Here is a 17,815-nt window from a genome sequence, read left to right as displayed (position 1 = left end):
TTATCTAATCTATGTTTCCTCTGCCTTCCAGACTCACTTCCTAGTATTTTAACTTCTAATTCCATCTCAGCTTCTCTCCCCTCTGAGCTACTTTTTAGGATCTCATCCCCCTGCCAATTTAATTTAAATCAGCTCCAACAGCATTGGCAAACCTCCCTGCAAGGATGTTGGTCCCGTTCCTGTTCAGATGTAACCCATCCAACTTGTACAGGTCCCACCTCCCCCAGAAACAGTCCCAATGCCCCAGGAATCTAAAGCCTCCCTCCTGCACCATCTCTCCAGCCATGCATTCATCTGCTTTATCCTTCTGTTCCTATACTCACTGCTGCATGGCACAGGGAGTAATCCGGGTATTAATACTTTGAAGTCCTGTTTTTCAATTTCCTACCTAACTCCCTAAAGTCTATTTGCAGGACTTCATTTCTCTTTCTTCCTATGTCATTGGTCCCAACATGGACCACGACCTCTGGCTGTTCACCCTGTCCGTTCAGAATGTCCTGCAGCCTTGACCCTGGCACCTGGGAAGCAACATACCATCCTAGAGTCATGTCTATGACCACAGAAGTGCCTGACTACTCCCCTCACTAACACATTCTCTACCACTATTACCATTTCATACTTCTTCCTCCCACCCTGAGCAGCTGGACAACCCACAGTGCCACGGCTTTGGATCTAGTTGGCCTCCTCAGAGGAACCGTCACTCTCACCGTTTTCCAAGGCCGAAAAACAGTTTGCAAGTGAGATGTACTCGGAGGATTCCCTCACTACCTGCCTGGTCCCCTTCTTCTGTCTGGCAGTCACCCATTCCCACTCCGCTTGCACTTCCTTAAGCTGCGGGGTGACCACGTCCTGGAACGTGCTATCCACGGACCTCTCAGCCTCGTGAATGTACCGACTGCTCCCAGCTGCTGCTCAAACCCCAAAACCCAGAGTTCCAGTTGCTCCAGTTGGAGGCACCTCCTGCACACACGGTCATCCAGACCGCCAGGAATGTCTAGGATTTCCCACATAGCGCAGGATGTGCAAATCACGGGACTAAGCTCCCCAGACATATCTTAACTAAATAGAAAATGGACCCTTGCTTTTATTTAACCCTTACTCCTACTTGAGTGTAGGCTAGATGCTAGATCCTTTAGATAGACTAGATCCTCTCGATGCTGCTGACTGCTTGTCTCAGGGATCTCCTCTTGCACTCTTCTCTAGGTGCTGCTGACTGCTTGTCCCAGGGTCCTTCTCTCACACTCTCCTCTACTTGCAGCTGACTGCCTATCCCAGGGTCCTCCTCTCACACTCTCCACTAGGTGCTACTGGCTGCTTGTCCCAGGGTCCTCCTCTCACACTCTCCTCTACTTGCTGCTGATTGCCTATCCCAGGGTCCTCCTATCACACTCTCCTCTTGGTGCTGCTGACTGCCTGTCCCAGGGTCCTCCTATCACACTCTCCTCTAGGTGCTGCTGACTGCCTGTCCCAGGGTCCTCCTCTCGCACTCTCCTGCAGGTGCTGCTGACTGCTTGTCCCAGGGTCCTTCTCTCACACTCTCCTCTAGGTGCTGCTGACTGCCTGTCCCAGGGACCTCCTCTCACACTCTCCACTAGGTGCTACTGGCTGCTTGTCCCAGGGTCCTCCTCTCACACTCTCCTCTACTTGCTGCTGACTGCCTGTCCCAGGGTCCTCCTATCACACTCTCCTCTTGGTGCTGATGAATGCCTGTCCCAGGGTCCTCCTATCACACTCTCCTCTTGGTGCTGATGACTGCCTGTCCCAAGGTCCTCCTATCACACTCTCCTCTTGGTGCTGCTGACTGCCTATCCCAGGGTCCTCCTATCACACTCTCCTCTTGGTGCTGATGACTGCCTGTCCCAGGGTCCTCCTATCACACTCTCCTCTTGGTGCTGATGAATGCCTATCCCAGGGTCCTCCTATCACACTCTCCTCTTGGTGCTGATGACTGCCTGTCCCAGGGTCCTCCTCTCACATTCTGGCAGTAAGTCCCGACTTCTGCTCCTCACACCTGTCAAGACATGTTCTGCATCGACTTGTTTTCCCACTGACATGGGCAAACGATACACTGTGGGGGGATGATTCCGGCGAGCTGGGATATAATGATATGCCGATGTATAACAATGAGGCTCCCGATGGCTGGAAACGCGGCCTGCCACTAACAGGCAGAGTGGACAATTGCAACCTGGTTTCACGATGTCATGAAACCAATTTTTGGCCTTCTCGCCATATTGCCCACTCGCTGCCAAACACGCCCGACGCCAACAGGCGTGGAAAATTCCTCCATCTGTCTCTTTCTGCTCAGGCAATCTCCTGACCTGGTCAATAATTTGTCTTCAATTCCATGAGCTTTAAGCTAACACTCTCTTTTGTGGGACTTAATCAAATATATCTCCAGATAAATAAAATCCATTGACATTCCCCTGTACACTACTCCAAATTACCAAAAACCTTAATCAGGATTGTCTGCTATGACCTTCCCTTTACAACCCCATGCTGGATCTCTCTCATTAGCTGACAATTTATAAGATGTTCAGTCACTCTATCCTTCATTATAGACTCTGCTAACTTCCCGACAATAGGTTGTAGACTAACTGATCTAAGTAACTGATCTATAATTCCCTGGTTTACCCCTGTCACTTTTCTTAAATAACTGAGCTACATGCACAATTTTCCAGTTTAAAGGAATGGTGCCCAAACTGAGAGAACCTGGAAAAACCTCTTCACCTTTAACAATAGGCATTTAGTGTTCATTCCCAGCTTGCTGCATCCGGGATCCACTGTTCAGTCTGCATTCCCTTATCCTCTCCCTCCTTATGAAATCACCTAACCATATTCTTAGCCATTTCCTCAATCCTGCCATCTCACAAGGTCTCTCTACTCCCATTGTGTCAATCACAGATAAGGCCTTTTCTCATCATTTGCTTGTAACCCTCACCACTCACTACCATATTCTCCCTCATCCCTCACTTTCTTCTGCGTTCTTGCCTGGAAAAGTGACTCCCTAAGTTATTTACAACAGCACTTCAAATTGCCAAAGTCATTAGCAACTCTCCCAGCTCATCTTTCTTGTCTTGTCTACAACTTTGACAAGGCTGACCTCACCATCCTCCTGTAATTCATTCCCACCCTATTTCTGCAGCTACTGATCTACTCAAAGACACTCTCATATCAACCTCTCATGGCATTGAAGAACTCTGAAGAAGAGGACTTGAAAAGTTAACTCTGTTTCTCTCTCTACAGATGCTGCCAGACCTGCTGAGTTTTTCCAGCATTTTCTGTTTTCATTTTGATGTCCTTGTCCCCATTCAAACTATTCTCTCTCACCAGGACTTTCTCCATGGTATGGTGCCATATCATCTCCCTTAAGTCAAGATATGCCAACTATAATGTTTACAGTGGATTACTGGTTTATCATTTCATTACTGAGCTTGTTGTGCTCTCGTCTGCCAAAACTGTTCTCTATTCTCAGATCATCCTGCAATGCAAAAATAACCCCAGCTTAGACTTCTCACACCACTACAAACTATTTTCTTAAACCCTTGTCTTCTGTCCTTCCTATTGTCATCTCCAACAACAAATGAGAAACCCATGGACTTCTCTGTCACTAAGATTGAATCCATGTGTTCAGCTGCCTCTACCACTCCCTCCCTTTCTCAATCCCATTATTCTGTAAAGGGTTAACAGAATGGATAGACTAATCTATGGGGCACATGCTGATGTGGCACTCACACAGACATGGATGAAGAACTGTATTGAGCAGATGGACAACCCTGAGGGAAGAATTGTCTTCCCAATAACTCACTATGTACATACTGTACATTTTTAAGTAAATACCCTGGTATGCCTGCAGCTCTTCCTTGCTAGAATCCTAGCCTAGCACCTTCTACAACACCCATTAGGCCCAAACTTCCTTTCAGATTCTCCCCTACCCTAGATCTGAACTTGCATCTTTCTCTAATTTCCTTCCTATTTATGCCCGTTGTCACCCCAAGCTCATCTTGCCCTTAAGACCCACGTCCTGCTCTCGCTATCTGATTCTCATCAAAGTGTTGACCAACCTACTCCCTATTTGGGCCCCTTCATCATCTGCTATCGCTATCAACTCTCTCTCCACAGTTAATGTTCTTTTCACCTTCCAATCCGCCAGCAGTGCCTCCTCCTCAAAATAGCTACCCTTGACCCCTCTTTACTTGCAAATTACCAGCCCATTTCCAAACTCCCTGGGCAGAGTTTACTGCCTGTGAGGCGGGCCCAACCCAATCTCCGGCGGGTGGGGAGCCGATCCCTGCCAGAGAAGCACCCACGCCCCCACTCACCGCCATTTTACATGGGTGGGTCTCCAGCGTGACATCCGGCAGGAATCGCTATGCACTTCCTGTGCGTGCGGGGGGAATCACAAAAGGCGAGACTGCGCTCTTTCTATGCATGTGCACAAAAGAGCACATATCTCCCTGAGGCTAGGTGTTGCCTCAGGGAGATTGCTGACACTTCTAAAAATATAAAAATTAGAAAAAAAAAATCCCTAACATGTCCCCCTCATGTGACAAAGTCACATCAGATGGGACATGTTCATCATTTCCATTATAAGCTTATTAAACTTGTTAAATCCCTACATGAAACTTCATCCCGCCAGTCCACCAATATTCATTACAAGCCTACCGACTCCCACAGCTTCCTTGACTGCAGCTCCTCACAGCCCGCTTCCTGTAAGGAGTCCATCCCATTCTCCCACTTTATTCATCTCTTTTGCACCTGTACCGATGATGCCACTTTCCAAAACGGCACTCCTGACATGTCTCCCTTCTTCATTAACCGAGGATTCCCACCCACTGTAGTTAACAGGGCCCTCAACCGTATCCAACCCACCTCCCGCACCTCTGCCCTCACACCTTCTCCTCGCTCCCAGAACCATGATAGGGTCCTCCTCGTCCTCACTTTTCACCCCACCAGCCTCCGCATGATGCCACCAGCATGATGTCACCATCGAACACATCTTCCCCTCACCCCCACCTGTCAGCATTCTGTAGGGACCGTTCCCTCTGGGACACCTTGGTTCAATCCTCCATTGCTCCCAACATCTCATCCCCTTCCCACAGCACCTTCCCATTGGAGAAGGTGCAACATCTGCCCCTTTACCTCCTCCCTCCTCACCATCCAAGGGCCCAAACACTCCTTTTAGGTGAAGCAGCACTTCAGACTGGGTGACCACTTTGCGGAACACCTTCCGTCTGTCCGCAAGCATGACCCAGACCTGCCTGTCACTTGCCATTTCAACATTCCACCCTGCTCTCATGCCCGCATGTCCATTCTTGGCCGACTGCAATGTTCCAGTGAAGCTCAACGCAAACTGGAGGAACAGCACCTCATCTTCCGATTAGGCACTTTACAGCCTTCCGGACTTAACACTGAGTTCAACAACTTCAGACCATGAACTCTTCTCCATCTTCACCCCCTTTTTAATCCCCTTTTCTTTTTTTAAATTCATTTTTATTTTTATCCACTTATTTTCATTTTATTAATTTATTCATTGTCTTATCCCCCTTTTTAAATCCCCTTTTTATCCCTTTTTCCTTTCTTTTTCTCCAACCACTGCCCCCTCCCCACACCCCATCCCCAAAAGGGCCTCCTGTTCCTTGTTCCATGTTATTCTTTCACAGAGTGCTTACCCTTGTTCTGCTATTAACACATTCTGCTTTCTTAACTTTAAACAACTATCAGCACCTCCTTTAGTCCTTACTGCTACCATTGACACTCCTGTTGTCTTTTGTCCATAAGTCCTTTGTCAGTCTTTCCTTAGCCCCCATCTAATTCTGGCCTTCTATCCAGCTTCAGCTGCTCCACGCCCTTAAACAGTATAAATTTCATCACATTTCTACTTCTCTTTAGCTCTGAAGAAGGGTCATACGGACTGGAAATGTCAACTCTGTTTCTCTCTCCATAGATGCTGTCAGACCTGCTGAGTTTTTCCAGCATTTTCTGTTTTTATTTCAGATTTCCAGCATCTGCAGTATTTTGCTTTTAACACAAATTGTCTGATTGTGCTCATTAAAGAGGCTGTGTGGCATCATGGTGGCCAACACTTCAACTAACAGCAACCAGCTGTTTGGGAGTAAACTGGCTGTGGATTTTGAGCACAATTTAAATGTTAAATCTTGCACTTCTGCTGGAGGTTTGAAGAAGAATTTTAAATACATTGGCAGGCATCTGAAACATTTGATCAAGTCTTCAACAATAATCTATCAACACTTCTTCCAGAAATTATCTGAGGACATCACCTTGAAAGAGTAAGGGCTGTGCGGCTCTCTGGATAATTCTAAAATATAAGGTACAACAAATAATTGGAAGGACCAAAGGAATCTGCCAATGGATTGTGATAAAATGGTGGAATGAGCAACAAAATGGCAGATGGAGTTCAGTGTCTTTAAGTGTGCGATGGTACAGAATGGTTAAAAAGGAAAAGTATGTACTTTGATGGGAAGCAAGATGGGTGAGGTCAAAGGGTAGCCTGGCCTGGTCACTAACACTCATAAGACATTTAAAGCAGCACAAAAACTATAAATAAAAACAAAAAACTGTGGACGCTGGAAATCCAAAACAAAAACAGAATTACCCGGAAAACCGCAGCAGGTCTGGCAACATCGGCGGAGAAGAAAAGAGTTGACGTTTCCAGTCCTCATGACCCTTCAAGAGAACTGAGTAATATTAGGAGAGGGGTGAAATATAAGCTGGTTTAAGGTGGGGGGAGGTGGTGGGGGGAGAGAAGTGGGGAGGGGTGTGGTTGTAGGGACAAGCAAGCAGTGATAGGAGCAGGTCATCAAAAGATGTCACAGACAAAAGAACAAAGAGGTGTTGAAGGTGGTGATATTAACTAAACGAATGTGCTATTTAAGAATGGATGGCAGGACACACAAGGTACAGCTCTCGTGGGGGTGGGATGGAAAGACTAACAGGGCAGAAAAGGTATAGATTTCAAAATAATGCGAATAGGTGGGAAAAGAAAAATCTATATAAATTATTGGAAAAAACAAAAGGAAGGGGAAAGAAACGGATAGGGGGATTGGATGGTGGAGGGGGTTCAAGATCTAAAGTTGTTGAATTCAATATTCAGTCCGGAAGGCTGTAAAGTGCCTAGTCGCAAGATGAGGTGCTGTTCCTCCAGTTTGCGTTGGGCTTCACTGGAACAATGCAGCAAGCCAAGGACAGACATGTAGGCAAGAGAGCAGGGTGGAGTGTTAAAATGGCAAGCGACAGGGAGGTTTGGGTCTTTCTTGCGGACCGACTGCAGGTGTTCTGCAAAGCAATCGCCCAGTTTACGTTTGGTCTCTCCAATGTAGAGGAGGCCGCATTGGGAGCAAAGAATGCAGTAGACTAAGTTAGGGGAATGCAAGTGAAATGCTGCTTCACTTGAAAGGAGTATTTGGGCCCTTGGACGGTGAAGAGAGAGGAAATGAAGGGGCAGGTGTTGCATCTTTTGCGTGGGCATGGGGAGGTGCCATAGGTGGGGATTGAGGTGTAGGGGGTGATGGAGGAGTGGACCAGGGTGTCCCGGAGGGAACGATCCCTACGGAATGCCGCCGGGGGGCATAATTTATATAGATTTTTCTTTTCCCACCTATCTCCATTATTTCTAAATCTATACATTTTATGCCCTGTTAGTCTTTCCACCCCACCCCCAATAGAGCTGTACCTTGTGTGTCCTGTCATCCATTCTTAAATAGCACATTCGTTTAGATAATTTCACCATCAACACCTCTTTGTTCTTTTGTCTGTGACATCTTTTGATGATCTGCTCCTATCACTGCTTCCTTGTCTCTATAACCACACCCCCCCACCCACTTCTCTCCCCCCACACCGCACACCCCACCCCCCAACCTTAAACCAGCTTATATTTCACCCCTCTCCTAATATTACTCAGTTCTGTTGAAGGGTCATGAGGACTGGAAACGTCAACTCTTTTCTTCTCTGCCGATGCTGCCAGACCTGCTGAGTTTTTCCACAAAAACTTTAAACCCGGAATTCCATTAGCTTTTCATGCCAAGGTACAGACTACAAGAGTCACAATCTCATGGTAAATCTGCACCGAATCTTAGGGAGACTGCTGTTGGCACACGGTATACATTTTTCGGCTCCATATTATAGGAAGGATGTTGAGGCAGATTCATTTGGATGCAACAATGTCTGGCAGCAGGAAATGCAAATACAAAGAAGGTCTTTGAAAATTGAAACTGTTTTCATTTAAACTGTGAAAATTATGAGGTGACTTGATTGAGTTACTTGTCTAACTAACTTCTCTAAGACTTTTCATAAAGTGAATATCTATCATTGGCATGACTGAGGGGAGAAATTATGAAGAGCTATGATATAAATGGGGCATGTGGACACTTAAGGGTTGTGAGGTGATATTGCTGATTTTAAAGGGACCATTTTCTTTTTGCAAAAGGATCAATAGCCAAAAGGAATTGACTTAAAATAATTGTAAGAAGAATTACACAGGATTTGAGAAAGTACTTGTTCACTCAGAGGGAGGGTGGGGTTCTAGAAATTTCTACCTGAAAGGCTGGTTAGAGGCAGAAGACGCCAATATATTTAAAACATACTTCGATGTGCACTTGATGAGCCGGAACCTACAAGGTTATGGACCAAGAGTGGGACTGGACTGGATACCGCTGTTTTGGCTGGCATGGACACAATGGGCCAAATTGTGGCACTCCTTCTGTACCAGAAATATTTCTACATTTCTATGGGAGATCATCCAGACAATGACAAGTAATTTCATCTTTTGCAGAACCAGAGGACAGCCTGGGCTTGAAAGGGGGTAGTTTCCAAACTAATCTGCAGAAACAATATTTCAGTGAGTGATTAATCCAATGGAAGAGACTCTTCAATGAAATGCTGCAAGCTGTTAGAATTCATTCATTCAAATGTAAAACTGGATCAATCAATTTCAGAAATTAACATGTTGGGATCCAATATGTGATTAATTTGAAAAGTAATGGGGTAAGTAGATAATACTTAGCAGAAAAAGGGGATTTTGGACTTTGCTTCCCAACCCTTTCCACCACGGCGTTTTTCCTCACCTCATGTCTAGGTGCATTGTGGGTAGAGATTGATTGATATGAATTGTCGAATATCATTATATCGTACAACTTCCTAGATCATAGAAAACAAACCAGATGGACCTTAGCAATTGTTAGATGAGAAATGACCTTGTTCTCTCTTCACTTCTAACCAATTCAGGATTTACCTCCTCCCAAATATCCTTTTTTGTAAAAGCAAATGAGAAGTCCTTGTTCAGCATCCAAGCTTATCCAATAACCTGCCGGTAACTCAGTATCAGCTCCTCTCAACAGGAGCCACCTGGTATTTATTCATTCCTTCTTAGAGATTATTTGTAGAATACTTTACTGCTCTTTAATATTTCAAGATACTCTCCTCATAATTAGTTCGGCAGAGAGTGAGCATTACCCATAATGTTAACATCAAGCTGTGTGATGGATGCTGTTTGACACTGCCCTTTGGTAATTTAGCATCTTCTAATATTGTGGCTGAACACAGCCTAGAAAGAGCAGATGAATCAACTGGCGTAAAAGAGAAATGATGTGGTATTTAATGTTTGCTGATCAACAGGCATTAAAATTAAATACAGCAATAAAAGTGACATTTTAGGCCAGTGTAATGATGGATATATCGAGAGAAGAGTTGTGTGTCTATTTTGTTTGAAGCAATCAGTGACATTTGCCACAAAATAATTGTGTTTCTGACAAGTGTCCCCTTTAACAATGAGAATACCACAAAAAGATTGGCTCACAACAAACTAAAAAGGGTTGTGAGTTAAGAATATTATTCTATGTTGACAGTAAGTAAAAGTGAATATGTCCAGTGGTGCTCAGCAGTGTTTGCTGCGGAGGTAGGAATCCAGACATTTAATGTCCTCTGATTGCAATTAATTGCTCACCTTACAATTAGCACTAACTCACACTAACTGCCTACCATCTGTTTTGCTATACATGCCGTATTTGTACTGGTCTATTATAGTGTATTTATTAACTGAATAATTTAAACCATTGAAACTTGTTTCAAATGAAATGTGCAGAAGGTGGAGTTTGGTAGCATTTCTCAAACTCGGGCTATCTTTGCTAACAGTTGCAAATGGAAGTGATCATTGGTTCTTTCTCATTCAATGTTGCATCTTATCATTGCATTTGCAATAAATCCAACAAAACGAAAAGGAGACCAGCAGCCAATCAGATAAATGGGGACTGGAGGGCGGGCCTAGGAGAAATGCAATAAAAACAGGCGAAAGCCGACCACGGACAGCTCGAAAGTGTTAAGACTGGAAGAGTAACGAGAGCAGTAATAATGCCAAGCAAACAATTCACTGCAGCCGACCGGACTGCGCTCGCTGAGGTCGGCAAGGTTTTGTCGCAGCATGCGGAAGCTTTCGGTGCAGAATCTTTGGCCAGGTAATTTAGTTAGATTTGTATTCTGTTCAATCCATTTTTGACGGGAATCTGTGATGATGAATATTTGATTTATTTTGTTCTAGAATCATGAGGTAAATGAAACGAAAATTTCTACATAAAAGCAACAACTTTCTAAAGCAGTGTTTGGTGGTTTTAATACGAACTAACATGAATCTTCCTGAGATTCCTTTTCCTTGTATTCCAGAAGAAACTTTAAATAGTAGAATTGGGATACTGGATTGGGCTAGGTATTGTAGGTTTCAAAAATGGAATAATGGTTTCTTTTATGTTCCTAAAGGTTGTTTCTAACTCATCCTGCATCCAAGATTTATTTCAGTGAGTTCACTGACTACAGTGCTGCCGGCCCTCGGGTCAGAGTCCACGGTGCTAAAGTACTCGGAGCTGTGGCCAAAGCGATTGGGCACTTGGATGATCTGCATACTCACCTGGAACCGCTTGCCGCCAAACATGGCCATGATCTTCTGGTGGATCCTCAAAACTTCCCGGTACGTATCCACTTCACAGATTCTTCCTGGTGTCCATCTGACCAAACTCTGATCAGAACTGTAATTGGACATTTCGATTGCTGCATTTCCAATGGAAATGTCAGTCTGTAAATACTTCAGGCCTGTACACAAATTTATGGCGGTAAAAGTATAAACGTCCGCTATTCATTTCTCATTTTTTTTAAAGAATGAGGAACAGCTTCCGACCAATACTCCATCTGGGGTGCACACTCCAAATCAGGAACTCCACAAAAATAGAGGGAACGTTGTTTCCAATTCATTTTCTCTTTTTTTTTACAGACACTTGCTACATGTATCTTGGTAACCGTGGCCTGCCACCTGGGTGAGTTCGGTCCTGCTACCCACTGCGCTCTGGATAAGTTGCTTACTATAATTTGCCAAGAACTGAGCTCCCAGTATCGTTAGAAATGCAGCAGAAAGCAGTTTGATTCACATCCTTCAAACCTCTGTGTGCACCTTCCCTGCAAGGCAATAAATCCTCGTTCTTGTAAACAAACTTAATTTTGCTGTAGCTCCCACTGTTTAATCTAGTTTGCATATTTCATTAGTTTTTTCCATTTTCTAATTGTTACTGAGGAACAATAAACATTTGCTTTCATCAATGATACCTAGTCTGCTGCGTGTGATTTACATAAAGACATTGCACTTAAGAAAAAGGAAGACAAGTTTTTTTACTCTTAATTATTTCTACAAGTGCAGCCTGTACCTGAACTTTTACATGACAACCTAAGTGGGAAGAACAAATAGTGATGTAAAGACATTTTAGCAACTATAAAGCCATTGGTGGTCTTGCACTCGGAAATAAACAGATTTATAGCAGTACTTCATTCAATCAGAACTAAGAGTATTTCTGTCTTATGTGATCTGTACACAGAGACCAATGTAATAAAAGCTACCTTCATAACAAGGATTACATTTTAAATTTGTTTTTTTAAAAAAATAATTAAGTTAACTATTACCAAGTTTGCTTAGATAAAATTTAAAATGTTAACTTACTTGGTGCTTCATGGTCTACCAGTAGCTCCGTTAGAGCATTTCTTTTCTTTGATTAAGGGTTCATCTAAAAACCTCCCATGGCAATACCCAATTGATTCCGATATTTAAGTCTCTATTCTCTGGGAATCTTTCCCAGTTGTTCAGCATTCTTTCTTTAAAAAGAACACCCTGATATCACTCCTAAACTTCTCTTTCAGCCTGCGTTCTCCTTTCTAGGTGAAAGGTCTGAGGAATACTCTGGTACAAAATTTCAACACTCGGAGTCCAGATGCAAGGTTCAAGTAGTTCCTTTATTACACGTGCAGGGAGCAAACGCTGGGCAATCCAGGTGCTTCTCCACAGAAGTTCAAATGAGCAGAGTTTATTTATTTTTTTACTATCAGTTCCAGCTTAATGGTATTAGTTAGACAAAGGTCACAGCACACGGATTCCCCCCGCCGGTAGGCTGATAATTGTGTTCTTGTTCAGTAATTGCAGTGCAGAGACTAAGCATTGTCCTTTTGGGAGATAGTAAAGAATGAATGTTTGTTCTGTACAAAAGGTTTACAGGAGCTGACTGGATGTGGTTCGAGGCCATCAGACAGTGTGAAATGGCCTTCCCCAGTTCACAGAATCACAGTGCAGATGAGGCCATTTGGCCCATCAAGTTTGCACTGACACGTGAGAAACACCTGAACTACCTACCTAATCCCATTTACCAGCACTTGGCCCATAGCCTTGAATGTTATGACATGCCAAGTGCTCATCCAGATACTTTTTAAAGGATGTGAGGCAACCCACCTCCCCCACCCTCCCAGGCAGTGCATTCCAGACATACCCCCTAAACCTCCAGCCCCTCACCTTGAACTTATGCCCCCTTGTGACTGACCCTTCAAGTAAAGGGAACAGCTGCTCCCTATCCACCCTGTCCATGCCCCTTATAATCTTGTGCACCTCGATCAGGTCGCCCCTCAGTCTTCTCTGCTCCAACGAAAGCAACCCAAGTCTATCCAACCTCTCTTCACAACTTAAATCTATCAGCCCAGGCAACATCCTGGTGAATCTCCTCTGCACCTTCTCCAGTGCTATCACATCCTTCCTATAATGATCAAGATATCCCGTGTCCCTTTTCCTCATTGCAACTTTACAGCTGAGCCTTTTCTACAGGTTTTTAGCTTTCACGTAAGGCTGTGATTGTCTGTGTATGATCTGGTGCCCGAGCTGCTGGTCCTGGCTGGCACTTTAAAATAATTCCAAATTATCTGCATCTGCAGTCCCCCCTTTCGGGTGCGTAACGGTTAGGTTAAGCTAGCCAATTTATCTTTGCCCGATGGTTCTGTCATGGCTCCAGTGGTACCGATCTGAGCAAGTCCTATGGGCCATGGCATCACCCGGACCTCTCCCCAAGTTTTTAAGCTTACTAATGCCCAAGATTCCTGTCATTCTGATGGTGCACAGCCAACAAGACGGGAGGCTGGGACCCTACTACATTAATATTGTGTTGTGTCCCAGCAGCCGCTGTTGCTCCTTTAACATTATTTTTGTCCTATGCCTAAGGCCTTCCTTCTTACAGATGCGACATGCTGCAATTCCTCACGCCAATGCTAACACTAGCTGCCCTGCGATGAGTATATGAGAGATTATTCTTATCCAGGGATGTATATCCACATTCAGCCCCCAGTCCCACACTTAATCCCACCATGTCAGATCTCTCAATTGCTCTTCCGTGTCATTGATTAGCCGTTTAAACACTGCCTGTAACACGTGATACTGTTTCATCACCTTTCATAAGTCACCTTTAATCTTTGTGAGACTTTCGGGAATGTGGTGAATTGGGGCCTGCTTAATTTCCTCATCCTGTTCCAGGGTATCATGGAGTGTGTCGGAGGTGATGACTGAGACCTGACCCCTTTGTTGGATGTACACCATTCGTGTGTGTCCGATAGTAACCGGAAGCCGGGTTTAAAGCAGAAGTTGGGGGTGGTGATGTTGCAATGGAGGCTCTTGTATGTGTATGAAAGCTCAGTACTTGTCACACAGTATTTCCCCTTTCCCTTGTATCGAGCAGGTGTGATGGTTTTCTCTGTGAGTAATTTCTAACATACAACCCTCCGTTCGGTTGGATCCGCATTCGTCCAGCAGCCCCCCCCGTTCTGATTGGATGGGGGCAAATCGTGAAGATATCTTTCCTCCTGCACCTGCTCAATGATAGCCCGTGTATGATCTCATTCTTGTGTGTGGCTTGCATGTCTATAGGGTAGTACTGGAGGGAGTCATTGTCTCGAATTAACCCAATGTTCTCCACTTGGTACTGAGGATACGGGTCCATGTCTGCTGTGACTGAGGGGATTGCCAATACCTTGCCTATCACGTTCATTTGGTTTTTGGTGCACTTCTGAATCACCGGATACACCCTGGTCATTCCTTTCAATGTACAGGCATCAATGACGCCTGGGTTCTTGGCCATCCCCCACAACCGGGCACTGTTGATCCAGCCCGGTACCTCCATCCTTTGGATCTGGGCCAGATTGTGCCTTAATTACCTGATCATCCACTGGCCGTAATCGTGGCACAGCTGGCTTTTTTGGGTGCTGTCCTCTTGTCGTTCCTCCCTTTCTATTAATTGACAGTTTTAGCATGGCTCTCTATAACGTGTACACTTTCCAATAAAGATGCCACACTCTTGCCCCCTTGGGCCCCTGCCATTTCACTGCCCCTCGCTGCCTCATGATTCCTTTAAGATTTGTGACCTCGCAGTTGATTCCTTGAATGTCGAGAGAGTTTACCAGGGAAGTCCCTGTGTTCACCCCTGTCAGTACATTGTTAACTAACCCTCTCTTCTGGTGGTGGAAAGCAGCAGGTCCCCTGAATCTAGTGGCGCCCGTGGCGTCGGCCGCCTGATTAATCACAGTCTTACTCAGTCACTTGTATAGTTTTCATCAGGACACTTGGTTACTGCAATACTCAGGCAGTTGTATACCTGCCAGGTTCACAATTACTGGTACAAATTCATGTTTAACGTTATCAAACAATAGTCCACCGTCCATATACAGTACCAGTCCATTCTGTGGCTCAGGGGTCATGGCTGGGCAAGATAGTCTCTGTGGTGTCATTGTGTCCTGTGATAGCGAGGTGGTGTCAGTCAAGGGGTCTGCCATTGTTGTCAACTCCGCGTGTTTGTGCTTCAAGATCCAATGCCAGGTATCTGTCATTCCCAAATCCTCCTCCCCGTCACAGTGACCCCAGTTGTTGTTGTCCCGGGGAGTGAAGGTAAAAATTACGAAAAATCTCTCATACATTCTATCAAGACCTGTGCTCCCTTCCCATATGTCCAGGATCCATCCGAACCATTACTGATCTTGAAGCATGTTGGGCCCTCGTTTTCCCATCGGAGTTCCATTCCCATATGCGAGCTCTGCCCTAGGCTCTCTCCATTGCTCATTCCAATGGATAGTTGCATAAACCCAGTGCCACACTTGAAGAGCATTGACCATTCCATCGTGACATTCACACCTCCTTTCACGCAATATCCGTCGCTGACATTCTTGTAGTATAAGCCCATACCGGCCGCTGCTTCACGGATTACATTCTGTATGCTGGTGGCTGCGATAGCCAGGGCCCTGGTAATGATTATTGACACCCAGCTTTTTCCATCTTGGCGTGGAGGTTACCCAGTTATTGTCATTTCTGTAATGAAGCATATTGCTGGTGATCACCAAGGGTTAGGTTGTATATAAGAGGCAGCTTTCTCCTTTTCACCCCTCCTTGTACAAAGCCCACGGTGACCCTCCCCGTAGTTGTGGATTCCCACTTTGTCTTTCAGATGGCCAGTCCTCCAGATTGGGAATGAATCCTAAACCACTTGGCTAACACAGTATGGACTGCTCGTTGTTCAGTTTCCCCCCACTGCCCGGTAATTCAGTCTTTCTTACTCACATCATACCTTTACAGTGGCGACCAGTGATTCAACCTACCTTTTCCCTTCATATCGACTCAGGCACATGAATCGCTGGTCAAAATAATTTTGTACCATCCAGTCCATTTTGGTGCAAAACCTGGTTGGCTAGGGGTGATTTGAACAAACACCATGTCTCCAACCTCAGCTGGTGGTGAAGGGTGTCCCCCCTTTGTACTCTCTTCTGAATCCCTGATAGCCTGTTGGTTCTTCACTTGCTGTTATAATACCTTTAGCTGTGCATTCAATTGCTAAAAATAGTTTTTAATTTTATCTCTGATGGGTCCCATATCCTCGCTTCTGGTGCCTATGCCCCCTGGCAAGTGCATAGCCCTCCCGGTCATCAACTCATAAGGGGTTAACCCGGTTGTCCTGTTAGCGGCAGCCCTCAGTCACATCAATATGCAGGGGAGCACATCCACTCATCCCCTACCAGTTGCTGTGATTTCCGTTCCAATAGCGTTTTTTAATGTGCGGTTCATATGTTCTACCCATCCCTGAGCTTGGCAGATGTTAAGGTACGAGAATTTGCTGTTTTACCCCGAGCAGCTCACATGTCCTTTTCATAACACTGCCCGTAAAATGCGTTTCTTGATCCAAATCTATTTGTAAAGGGATTCCCCACCTTAGTACTACTTCAAAAGCGAGGATCTTTGTCACCATGGTGGTGCTGCAGTCCCTAGTGGGGAAAGCCTCCACCTATCTAGTGAACTGGTCAATTATGATCAGGCAGTATTTCTTTCCCCAGCTGTCGGAAGTGGTCCCATAAAGTCTATCTGTAGGTTTTCCCATGGGCCCTTGGAACGCGACTGATGTGATAGCCTTACTTTGATTGGTTTGCCAGGGTTATGCTGGACGCAAATGTTGCCTCTCTAATAATACTTGGCTACATCCCTGCCAATGCCAGCCTACCACCAGTTCTGAAGCTGCCTACTGAGCATACTGCCCCGTCCGCTGTGGTTTGGTTCGTGATACAGTTTCAACAGGGTATATTGTATACTATTCGGGGCCATTGCTAACAACCCTTTCCTCCAAATTCCGTCCTTTCCAGTGGTGGCCCCTGCCCTTCTCTATTTTTCCTTCTCCTCGGGATCTGTATCAGCCTGTAACTTCTGCACATTCATCTCCTCTGGGCTATATGCAGCACCCAGACTATGCGCGGTTCCTCTTTCTCGGCTGCCTCTTAGGCTGCTGCATCTGCCAGCATCTTACCCCTTTGTTGCTGGTTTTCCACCTTCCTATGTGCCTGTATTTTAATAACTGCTGCCTCTGCAGGCGCCAGAGCTGCTTCGACTAACTCTCGTACTACATTCTCGTGCCTTATGTGCCCCCATCCTGAGGTGATGAATCCCCTCCTATTCCATGCTGCCATGTAGTTGTGGACTACCCCGAATGCATACCAGCTGTCAGTATACACGATCACCCTCTTGCCGTTAGCTGCTTTGAGGGCCTCCGTAAGGGGAATCAGTTCGGCTACCTGAGCTGACAGGGCCCCTTCTAATCCATCTTTTAGGATAGCCTCTTCGTTCTTGTCTATGACTGCCCACCCAGTCTGAAACTGCTCATTTATGTATCTTCTAGATCCATTCTCATAGAGGATCAAATCTGGGTTTTGAGGTAGTTCAGCTGAGATGCCCCCCTCCACCTTTTGGTCTAATCTCATCTGACACTGGTGCAGTTCCCCTTCAGACATCAATCCGTCTGCTGAATTAACTTTAGTATCCCTTATGATCTGTACTGCCTTATCTTTTGGCAGTAACACAGCTTCCCATGCTGCCTGTCTGGGGTCTGACACTGCTTTCAGTTTCCCAGTGTTTAACAACTTCACTAAAGTATGCTGGGTGTGCAGTATTATTTATCCAGACACGGTGACAGTTTCAAACACCTGGACT

The 17,815-nt window shown here is 45.3% G+C and overlaps 2 protein-coding genes across 2 annotated transcripts in view; both read left to right on the top strand.

Annotated features, from left to right (window-relative positions):
* Positions 1 to 17,815, top strand: part of LOC121287789 (hemoglobin subunit beta-like) — a 394,963-nt gene that overhangs the window by 147,590 nt on the left and 229,558 nt on the right. The window lies entirely within an intron of this gene.
* LOC121287778 (hemoglobin subunit alpha-like) lies at positions 10,294 to 11,598 on the top strand. The gene is made up of 3 exons (XM_041205693.1): positions 10,294 to 10,466; positions 10,765 to 10,972; positions 11,273 to 11,598. The coding sequence occupies exons 1-3, from the start codon at positions 10,363 to 10,365 to the stop codon at positions 11,396 to 11,398; spliced, it is 438 nt and encodes a 145-aa protein (XP_041061627.1). The 5' UTR covers positions 10,294 to 10,362; the 3' UTR covers positions 11,399 to 11,598.

This window comes from Carcharodon carcharias, chromosome 15, assembly GCF_017639515.1.
Source record: "Carcharodon carcharias isolate sCarCar2 chromosome 15, sCarCar2.pri, whole genome shotgun sequence".
In the NCBI taxonomy this organism is placed as follows: Eukaryota; Metazoa; Chordata; class Chondrichthyes; order Lamniformes; family Lamnidae; genus Carcharodon; species Carcharodon carcharias.
The sequence above is the reverse complement of the archived record's forward strand: the minus strand, read 5'-3'. Positions and strand labels throughout refer to the sequence as shown.